This window comes from Schistocerca cancellata, chromosome 5 (genome assembly GCF_023864275.1).
Source record: "Schistocerca cancellata isolate TAMUIC-IGC-003103 chromosome 5, iqSchCanc2.1, whole genome shotgun sequence".
In the NCBI taxonomy this organism is placed as follows: domain Eukaryota; kingdom Metazoa; phylum Arthropoda; class Insecta; order Orthoptera; family Acrididae; genus Schistocerca; species Schistocerca cancellata.
Genome location: NC_064630.1, coordinates 162,907,182 through 162,919,264, shown reverse-complemented (window position 1 = coordinate 162,919,264; position 12,083 = coordinate 162,907,182). Strand labels below are relative to the sequence as shown.

General features: G+C 37.9%; 1 protein-coding gene across 1 annotated transcript in view; it reads right to left on the bottom strand.

Moving 5' to 3' along the window:
• LOC126188417 (myosin-7B-like) overlaps positions 1-12,083 on the bottom strand; it is a 105,528-nt gene that overhangs the window by 23,629 nt on the left and 69,816 nt on the right. The window contains exon 7 of the mRNA XM_049930021.1: positions 2,338-2,522. Within this exon, the coding sequence (XP_049785978.1) occupies positions 2,338-2,522 (185 nt within the window). The remainder of the gene's footprint in view (positions 1-2,337; positions 2,523-12,083) is intronic.

The window sequence follows — 12,083 nt, the reverse complement described above, 5'->3', positions numbered from 1 at the left end:
GTGGAAAAAGTCCACCATTTCAATTGCACATGGCTCAAAATGTTGCTCTGGGCATTATTCCTGATGTCAAGTGCTGTGAAAGGGCACAAAAATTTCTATTCCTCCTTCCCTCATATTATTTCTATAGGTTACACTGCTGGAGTATAGTTTAAAATCTGGAGAGAGCTGGTGGTGTAAATGACAAAGTGATCTTTGAAACAGACAACATCAGCATCAGCATCATTTATCCCTTTTGAGTCCTCCAAGAAAAGAGAAATTTGATCTACTTTACTTGAGAGTCCTTGTAGACTTTGGTGGAAAACTGTCACTCCTTTGGTATTTTGTGAGAATGCATATGTTCACCCAAAAATGATCTGAAGGCTTCAAAACTAATGTCTTATTGTTAACTGTTTCATTTAGGGTATTTTGAGCCTGTAAATTATCAGGATCAGATTGCTGGAGCCATTCAAGGGGGGATATGTTTTGTTTGTGGAGATTTTTTATTTTCTTCTTCTATAATCACTGCATTTATAAGGGTACATAGTGCTTTCTTTTCCTGAACTGTAGGTGCCTGCATGACCATAGGAAACATAGACACTAATTTAAAAAAAGAAGAAGATGAATGAACATCAAGAGCTCAGATGGAAACTCATTACTAAGCGGTGATAGGAAGGTGGAAGAGGAAATAGATGATGATGATGAAGTAAGTGATGTGATACTGTGAGAAGAATTTTGCAGAATACTGAAACATAATTCACCTGGGATAGATCTCACTCCCTTCAAACTGTTAAGATTCTTGTGAGAACCATCTATGACAAAACTGTTTCAGTTGTTGTGGAGATCATACAAGACAGGAAAAATATTATCAATAATCAAGACATCTGTAACAATGCCACTATCAAAAAAAGCTACTGATATGTATTACTTGAAAATAAGTTTAATAAGTCATGGCTGCAAAATACAAACTTGAATCATTTACAGAATAATGTAATAACTGGTAGATGCTGATGATCAATTTCTAGCTGGAAAAGCTTCTGACAGTGCTGAGTGGAATATGTTAATTGAAATTCTGAAGTTACCAGGAATAAAAAATAAGGTGTGCAAAAGGTCTATCTACAACTTCTACAGACATCAGAATGTAGTTGTAAGAGTCAAAGAATGTGAAGGGAGGCAGTAGTTAAGAAGGGAGTGAGAGAGGGATGCAGCCTTTCCTGATTGTTATCAGATCTGTACATGAAGTACATAAAGAAAACCAAGGTCAAATTTGGGAATGGAATTTTAAAGTCCATTAGACAAAAAATAACATTTGACATTTGTTGATGGCTTGTAATCCTGTTAAAAGCAACCTAGGATTTGTCAGATCTTTTCAACAGAAAGGGATAGTACCTAGAAAAGTGGTTAAAAGTTTAAAAGCAACAAAAACAGATCTAGGGTAAAATTGAGTGTAGTTATATTAAATCAAATCATGATCAGGAAATTAGATTAGGTAGTGAGACATGAAAAGGTGTACATGGATGATAGGCAGTATAGATAAAAGACAAACAAACTTCTGAATCAAGCTGCTACAGAAGAATGCTAAAGATTCGATTATAGCTTGGCTAATGATGATGTACTCAATCAACCTGAAGAGAAAAGAATTTTTGGCACACCTTAAATAAAAGAAGTGAAAGGTTCATAGCTTACATTCTGGAACATCAAGGAAGAGTTAATCCGTTAATGTAGGGAAGTGTCGGGCATGAAAATTGAAGAGGGAGACTATGGTTGTACAACCATAGTCTCCCTCTACAATTTTTATGCTTTACTATGACAGACGGTTTCAAGTGGATGTAGTTGCAGTAGCTGGGCGGAAATGAAGATGATAGCACAAGATACAGCAGCATGGACAGCTGCATGAGTCTAGTATTCTGACTGAAGACAACAACAATACTGTATTCAAAATGTGTTGTAGGTTATGAGATACTGACAACAAATTATGCTTAAGAGCAAAAAATTACCATCTCAAGATTATATTTGTAACACTGTGAAACAAAACTGTACGATAACATGCAAAATTGACCTGATTCATATACAGTAAATTCTCATGGGATCATATAAAATTATTATTATGCCTATGGAAGATTTCAGTGATTCACTTTTACAACTCTTTTACTAACGAAGGCCGTGGCCAAAAGCTATATGTGAGTGTCTTTTAATCATGCCTGTCTGCAACTTGACGTGTCTTCTTTACAGTAATTAGCAGTCTATCTTTTCCTAGATTGTTGATATTCCTACCTGGAGTATTCATTGTTTGATTAACATTTGAATGTTGGCAAGTAAGCAATTTAAGTAACGTGTGTCACCATATTGTCGCATACAAACCTTGTTCCAGCAAATGACAGTGCCATCCTGTAACTTGTCACTGTACCATCAATGAAGTAGTCATCATAGTCACATAGCTCTGCTTCTAGAGTGGCAGACACTTGTTGTTCCTCTCGAAGCTGATTCCGCACCTCCTCCAGTTCGCGTTCTGTTTCATCTAGCTTTTGCCCAAGAAACTCTATCATCTGAAACAGCACACATTCACTATTGTAAAGTGGACATGATCATACAGTGCAGAAAGGCCCATTCAGAGTAACTAAAAAGTTGAATTTCCAAATTACTAACTAGTACGAGATGCTTAGAATACTGGAGAAGAGGTTCACCAACATCACTCACTTGGCAAATAAAGACTTATTCTTGTCACAAGGACAATACAATTCGTAGAAGAATAGTGGACATATTCCACCACAGAAACTTAAATTGTTTTTGTTACTGTGGTGTTGTACACATTACTAAACACAAAGCATGCAAGAACGGAGAGTTATCAAAAAGAAAGAGAAGAATAATACTTGAAAACAGAATGCACGAGTCCACTAGAGAGAAAGATGTGAAATACTAAAGCAAATACACATAAAATTTCATCACAAAGTTTCATGAGACTAGACTGGAAGCAGTTTTAATGAAGACAATAGCAGCAGCAGCAGCAGCAGTAGCAGCAGCAACAACAGAGAGGAACTTGAAAAAACTATCTAAAAACAAAGAATAAATACTGAGAGAATAAACAAGTGTGAACAACGGATATACTTTTTCCAAATAGAATTTTGTGCAGCAACGTGCAACATGCTTGGAAGGCAATGTGGCTGGCCTTTTTGCAGTGTAGTAGTTATACCTATAGCTCCAAAATTATGAAGGAGGACACTTGACTGTGAATCTCATAGCTGCACCTGGAGAAGCAAAGGTAGAATTGGAGCAAGTGAGAGCTGTAGTTGGTAGTGATACAATTAGGAGTGGGTTAGAAGATAGAACTTCATGACCAGAACTGCCAAATCTCTCATGAAGTTTATGAGATATTGCAAGTCTGCTAGCTTTAATCTAGATGTCTCGAACAGTTTTGGTGCTCTAGAAACTGTGGAAAAAAGTATCCACAATCAGACAACAGGGTAAACAGTGCATTTCGGGGGTAATAGTAAACATGAAACAAAACGACAAGGAATGTCCTTCTCATAGGTATTATTAGTCATAGGAGGGGAAGGCCAAAATTTGTCCAAAAATTCCTGAGTAATGAATACCACGTAATTTCTATCATTAAGCCCAGTGCAAGACCCAGAGATGTCACCTGTGAGTTGTGCTTCCTGGGGAGATATTTTGACAAAGAACTTAATGTAGCATATTTTTTTTCTTTTTATTGGTGTGGTTGGGGGGGGGGGGGGGGGGGAGGGGAGGCAGGTACAGATTGGACTACAATAACAACCACTTAGCTAAGAATGATGACAGTCACATAAATGAGAACACTGTTCCACTAATGTGAAGATTGTTTCACTCTCTGAGAGAAGCAACAAACTTTGGATGAAGCTTTCTGTGAAACATGTAAGTGCAGAGTTTCAGGATTCACACAACAAGAAGGGGTCACACATGGCTATGGCCGATGTGTTGCCTCTCATATGGCCACACCACACATGGTATGGTCTACATCAGAATGTATTAGGTAAGAGGTTAACTGGACAATTAATTTCCAGTAGAATTCAAAGTAACTACTCATTCATTCTGTTCTCTAGATCCCATCAAATGAGGAGAATCTTCAGGGATGTGAAATGATTCAAGGTGCACAATACAAGAAGTCAAGTAAAGCACAGAAACATAATAAATACACTGTATTAACAATACACTAATTAAAAATAAATTACAACTAGTGCTACTAATATCACAGTGACTATTGTAAGAATCACTTATAGTTACTTTAGCATAAGCATATTAAGAGAAAATGGCTGATTTGGGGAAAAAAAAGATCGCTGTTTCTTTACTGAAACTACTCAGATGCTGTTCATCTGTAATACTTCAAACAAGGAATAAACAGTTTTGATAATTTGTGTTCCCAGGAACATGGTGGAGATATACATCAGTTTCATTCATTTCTAAATCAACTTTATAATTTTTGTAAAGGACTGATTGGAGTCAATACCTGATAAGTTATGGGCCCATAAGAGATTACTGAATTTTCCACACTCATAAAGCAGGAGAGTGTGTTTTATCTAGAGGGTAGTGTACCTAGGAGCACACAATATTTCTTAGTTGATACTTCAATCCAGTGACTGATTTTATAATCTCACGTGAAGGAATGCACAGTAGAGACAGCCATAAGCAGTTTCAATAATTTTTGTTGTTGTTAGATACGAGGTTTTGTTTTTCATGGCATTTGCGAATATTTAATGTTTCACGCATTTAAGAGCTGTATAATAGATTAAAGCTATTTGGAATAAATTGTTAATTCTTCATCAATCTACAGAATTTAATGGTGAGTAAAATGTTATACATTTTTAGAACTATTTGTATAACCCGATTTTCGTCGTGCATTTTCTTGTACCTTGAAAAGTCTTTTACCATGGAATGTGTGATACTTGCAAATGTACTGAGTTCCCTTAATGTCTTAAAAATTTTATCTGTCTTAAAAATGCAAATTTGTGTTACTTTCAAATAGCTTTGTCTTCAAAATGTATTGAACTTGATAATACTTATGCGTAATTTTACTCAGTTAACTGATTACTGGCATGTAGCAGGGTAGTGATGTAACAGATAGACTATTAAATACTGATTTTTTTTAACAAAAAATGGAAAATCCAGGATGGAATGTAACAATATCATGAGAAGGAAAGTTTTCACTCACCATATAGTGGAGATGATGAGTCGCAATAGGCACAACAAAAATATTTTCATACTTAAAGCTTTTGGCCAATGGCCTTTGTCCACACACACACACACACACACACACACACACACACACACACACACACACTCTCTCTCTCTCTGCAGTGTGCAGCTTTAAGTGTGAAAATCTTTTTGTTGTGCCTATTGTGACTCAGCACCTCCGCTGTATGGTGAGTGGCAACTTTCCTTCTCGGATTATTTTTTCTTGTAATTTCTGCAAGCGACTTCAGCACATAAAACATGAATGCCATCATTTAAAAACTGAATAAGAAAATATATTAAACTTTTATCACAGGGATGGCTAGTGGTGAAAGTCTGATAAGTGTACCAACCATCTTTCAGAAACTGATAAATCAAGATCGATAGTATCTACATGGCATGAATTATGATTGTTTGTTTTTCATTTGAGACACCGTATTTTATGTGTGTTCGGCACATTGGTATTGTATTTCTGTTGAGAAATATTCAAGGTTTATTTGCTCAACTAATTGAATGTATCTAAGGTGCCGGTAGCTTTGAGTGGGCAACCACTGTTGAATTTTGAAAGGCCATCTTGTGTGGCTAATTACAATGATTGGAAATATATGACTGAAATGTACCTAAATGTCAAGGACTATGGAGAACAATGGATAAATAAGACCAATTGATACTTCCTGTTGGCTTTGGCAAATGACATCATATCAAGCCATTATGGGAAATAGAGTCCCGCAAAGAACTTCTGACACCACACTAATTGCATTGCCTGACATACATCGCAAAAGCTCGGCTCCGCCCATGGCCCACAGGAAAACAAAATGTCTTAACTTTTTAGTGAGCTGTATAGAGCTTGTATGTATTTAAACATGCAGTTAAGAATAGCTAAACTTGTCAAATAGTCACATGCTCCCTTTCAGAGGTGGTCACTGCTACATGTAGTGCCGGGTTCACACGTGCAACTAACGTGACACCACAGCTTATGTTTTTCTGTAGTGGTAGCGTAAGCTATGTTCATACAATACACCACAAATTCTACGTAGTTTCACAACTTTTATCATGAAATCAACTGAAAACATATGGGTGAGTGTTAATGTTATAGTGCAGGTTATGGCATTAGAGCTGTGACAAGAGTTAAATACGAGGAAGACGAAGCCCAAATGTTATAACCGAAAATAATTTCGTGCAGGGGAAAATCATGGGCACCAACACATTTACAAAAGAAATAACATTCAAAGACAAAAATGCTGTCTGCTATGGCAAAGTAAACAACAACTGGCATGTAAACATCATGTTCAGATACACCACCCTTCCAAGAATCTTGATGTATTTGTTAATGCAGGCATTTCTAATAACTAATTTTTAGTTTAACAGCTGCCACACCACACTCCTAGGCTATTTCCCACATATAATCCACAATTAATACAGTGATTGGTCTCACAAATCACAAAGTTTATATGACTCGCTTTCTTTGGTAACTCATTAAATTTATTTGTCATCCCAAAATCTTTCAAGATTATGGGATAGGCCTACATCATTGGTTTGCAAAACACAAGTTTTATTCTCGTAGTCGTAGAACCTGTAGAAGTGTACCTACCAACTGCTGTTTCGACATTTTTGTAATAAAATGAAAATACACTGAAATTGAATAGAGCACAGCAGCAATTACTCTATGATAACTGTGTTCAAAATACAGCTACCAGGGAGCAGTGGTGAAAGGGAAGTGGTGTAACAAAGCACAACCATGATGAACATTTGTGGCATGACCAAAGTTGCATCTCTTAAGTTGCGCAACTTAAAACTGGGGATTCACACATGCAACTGCAATGTAACTGTAGTATACAACTAGCTGTGGCAACACTTTTGTTGCGTGTATAGATCCGGCTTAAGAGATGTGTCATGTACTGTGAGGCATGCCATAGGGCTTGTCAAGCCCTTAGGTGCTACACAAACACAATTTCAAAATGGCGTGAAAATGTAAACATCAAATGCAGCCTGTTAGAAATTTTTAATAATAAGTATTGAATCTAACAGAACAACCATGGGAGATGGAGGTTTTGGTGAAGATAAAGTAAATTCTAAAATAACAACTGCAAAATGATGATAGTAGAAAAATTGACAAAATGGAACAACCAGAGAAACATGATACAGCTTTAAGTTAAAACCAGAAAATAAGTTAAAACCAGAAAATTAGCAGAAACCAACTGCAACTCAATGTAAAAGACAAATATTGATACAGAAATCCAACATCAGATGGCAGTACAAAATGCCAAAAGGTGTTAGCAATAGACGTAGCCAAAAAATAATGAAAACAAACAAAAGGTGGTATCAACAACATCAATTGACCTGTATTGCTCACTTTAAAAGACTGATACCAATGCAGAAGGCCAAAAGTGTACACAACAGAAACAACTTTAACAATACAAAAAATCAAACTTCCCAAACATAAAATTTTTCATGAAAGAAGTATCGATACTCATAAACAGAAATAACAACGATGAACAAAAAAAAGTGGTTGAACATAGTAAAATAACGCAATTTAACAAACAATTAAAAAACCAAAATAATAAAAACACAAAACTAAACTTTCTAAAAAAAAATGAACAAGGGCATACATGAAACAAACCCAAACCAAAGTTATCCCCTTTCCTGCTCAAAAAGACAGATTGTCAGTGACTCAAATTAACCTTACAAGACAGGGCCTATATATTTTCCCCACAAGCCCTGTAAAGTACGTAACCTGAGGAACACTCTTCTGCCAGCAGTATTCATCAAAATAAGTATGCACGACAGAATAGCTCCTTTGCCTCCTCCCAATAACAGACCTGAGAGCCCCCAATATTCTTAAATAGCATTGTTACAGTATGCAGTCTCGTAGTCCTTAAATTCAATGTTGTAGTTCACAGGGTGATAGTGGCCCTTACTGCCCGACCCCTTATAGACTATTTGTCCCACATTGAGAATGATCACTGGAAATTTATGACAATCGTGAAATATACAGGAATGTTTGCCAACATCCTAAAAGTAATGACCACACCATAAATACAATATAACTGAAAGAACAACTACAGTTAATAGAAGCAAGCATTACCATTTAACACCTATATTCTTTTATAATTTCTGATTCAACAATATTTTCAATCTGTTTCAAATATTGTTGGCAGGAAAAGAGAGATCAGATATGAAATTTTCCTTTGCATATATAATATGAGGGTGTGCTGGAAAGTAATGCCTCTGGATTTTTTATTCTGATCTCAAAATCGGTTGAGGTATTACATGTCATGTACACTACTGGTCAATAAATTGCTGCAACAAGAAGAAATGCAGATGATAAACGGGTATTCATTGGACAAATATATTATACTATAAATGACATGTGATTACATTTTCACGCAATTTGGGTGCATAGATCCTGAGAAATCAGTACCCAGAACAACCACCTCTGGCCGTAATAACGGCCTTGATACGCCTGGGAATTGACTCAAACAGAGCTTGGATGGCATTTACAGGTACAGCTGCCCATGCAGCTTCTACGCAATACCACAGTTCATCGAGAGTAGTGAGTGGCATATTGTGACGAGGCGGTTGCTCGGCCAACATTGACCAGACGTTTTCAATTGGTTAGAGATCTGGAGAATGTGCTGGCCAGGGCAGCAGTCGAAAATTTTCTGTATCCAGAAAGGCCCGTACAGAACGTCCAACATGCGGTCATGAGTTAGCCTGCTGAAATGTAGGGTTTCGCAGGGATTGTATGAAGGGTAGAGCCACGGGTCGTAAAACATCTGAAATGTAACGTCCACTGTTCAAAGTACCATCAATGCAAACAAGAGGTGACCGAGACGTGTAACCAATGGCACCCCATACCATCATGCTGGGTGATATGCCAGTATGGCAATGATGAATACACGCTTCCAAAGTGCGTTCACCTGATGTCGCCAAACATGGATGCGACCATCATGATGCTGTAAACAGAACCTGCATTCATCATCCGAAAAAATGACGTTTTGCCATTCGTGCACCCAGGTTCGTCGTTGAGTACACCATCGCAGGCACTCCTGTCTGTGATGCAGCGTGTAGGGTAACTGCAGCCATGGTCTCTGAGCTGATAGTCCATGCTGCTGCAAACGTCGTCGAACTATTCGTGTAGATGGTTGTTCTCCCCATCTGTTGACCCAGGGATTGAGACGTGGCTGCACGATCCATTACAGCCATGCAGATAATATGCCTGTCATCTCGACTGCTAGTGATACGAGGCCGTTGGGATCCAGCACGGCGTTCTATATTACTCTCCTGAACCCACCGATTCCATAGTCTGTTAACAGTCATTGGATCTCAACCAACACAAGCAGCAATGTCGCGTTACAATAAACCACAATCGCGATAGGCTACAATCCTACCTTTATCAAAGTCGGAAACGCGATGGTACGCATTTCTCCTCCTTACACGAGGCATCACAACAACGTTTCACCAGGAAACGCCGGTCAACTGCTGTTTCTGTATGAGAAATCGGTTGGAAACTTTCCTAATGTCAGCACGTTGTTGGTGTCGCCACCGGCGCCAACCTTGTGTAAATGCTCTGAAAAGCTAATCATTTGCATATCACAGCACCTTCTTCCTGTCGATTAAATTTCGCGTCTGTAGCACGTCATCTTCGTGGTGTAGCAATTTTAATGTCCGGTAGTGTATATTACTCGATGGACATCCCAATTTTCTGATGCAAGTTGTAACCCTCTGCAGTTAGAGAGTTTTGTAACATAATGTAACATAATTCTGTCAGTGCATGAGAGACCTTCAGAAAACTGAAAGTAATTTGAAGAGTTCAGTCTCACATTCAGCATGACAGTTCCAGACTACACACGAGTGCTGCGACATTTGCAACAATGCGACGCCTTGGGTTCACTGCCATCTGTCATACCCCATTGGTCCCGACTTGGTCCTATCTGAATTTCATCTGTTTCCAGAACTTAATGAACACCTTCGAGGATTTCACTGTAACTGTGATGAAGCATTGTAAGCAGAGGTGAGATTGTAGCTCCACTAGCAAAGTCGAGCCATTCTACAGTGCCAATATCAACAAGATGGTCCCTCATTGACAGAAATCTGTTCATCCCCAGGGTGACTGTGTTGATAAATAAATATGTAGACATGAAGAACAGAGATGTAGAATGTTAATGAAGTCCATTTTATTTAAAAAGTTTTAAGAGCTTTCGAATACAAAATTCAGAGCCAGTACTTTTCGGCTCATCCTAGAATTTTAACACGTGACTGCCGCAAGCATAGTGATGGATGTTTCACCACAGGGATGAAGCTCTGCAGTTGATTCCAGCGGCTACAAGAGTCAGACATGCAGTTCTGCTGTGGCCACTAGTAGCCACAAGGCAGTCAAAAAGTTAAATTCCTGTGACTGAAGAAGATTTAGTCATTTTTTCTGTTTTTCCGTCGTTCCTTAGTTGTTTCAAAATTCGTAAAAGTGTGTTCCGTCTATGAACTAATTGAAGGCAGTTTGTTTATTGCCATACGCGTTTCGCTTCTTTTATTTGTCAAGCAGCTTTAGTGGCCAGTAAAACATCTCTCTTTTTATTCATACATTAACTATATTGTAGTTACAATACGTTACTGTGTTACATTTTGTAATGTATTTTTTTTAGGTTAGAATCAGTTCGCTGTTACGATTTCCGGTGCTGTTAGCTCATCTGTGTGGTCCTGGAGATGTGTTCATTAGTCTCCATGCTCCAGTTGGCTGATCTCCGGCGTTCTTTCACCCACATTTGATTCAACACATCGCATACATTACATTTTGTGTTGTGTTTTCGGCGTTTAGTGTTGCCAATTGTCGATGTGTGTGTGTGTGTGTGTGAGAGAGAGAGAGAGAGAGAGAGAGAGAGAGAACGAGGGGAGAGGACATTAATTATTTATTGTTGTTATATTTTGGATCTCTATTTGTTGTTGTTTAAGTGGCCAACATGATCAGAGAGTTGTTTATATGGATTTGGTCATTGAGTACCTTCTTTTTTCATTGCAATGGCTCTTTGTATGTGAAAGTTATTTTGTAATGTCAGGAGCCTTTTGTTGTGATTATTCACTCTAATAGCTGCCATGTCATGATCCATACTGGATGGTTCATGTCCATTTTTTATCAATAAAAAAATTGCCTTCAATTAGTTGGATAGACGGAACACACCTCCACGAATGAAGAAGATCTATTTATCTTGAGGAACAAAACTTATGTTTGACTTGCATGTGGAAAGACGAGAAACTTCTTTTTTTTTAATTTTAACAAAAAGTAATATCCTTACGTGCTTAACTGATAATATTGTGATAAAAACCCTGAAACTTACGTAACATGCCGAAAACAAAAGACATTTTTTGTGTTTTCCTTAATTTGAATATATCTGCATTATATAGAAAGATAGTATATTTACTATTAATAAATTATTTCTGAAAAAAATAAATGAAAAGGATCTGAAGAAAACTCATCTGACATAAAAGTAGATCCTGCAGCTACATATTCCTCTATGGGTGAAGTTAAATCGTGCTTATTGCTATTGCCAACCACCCGAAATTCAACGTCAGCAGGATCCGTACTGGAAATAAAAGCACCAAAAACCCAAACACCAACACCAATTCTTCTTGGGTTTGAAACCGATTGCCAATGACAAGCAGTGACGAGACGTGACGCTAATCTCTGGCTACGAGGGGTACACCATTCCTTGACATGCTGGACAATCCACTTTTGATATCCTACATCATAGCTCCAATCTGTAATTTTCTGAAAAGTCCCTACAAGCGCCGATTCCATACGGACAACCAGCATGTAAGGACCCATTCACTGCCATGACTTATGTCAGAGGTGAAGGGCCACGTGACAGTGTGACACTAGTCCTCACCATCTATAGCACCCCAGAGAGACT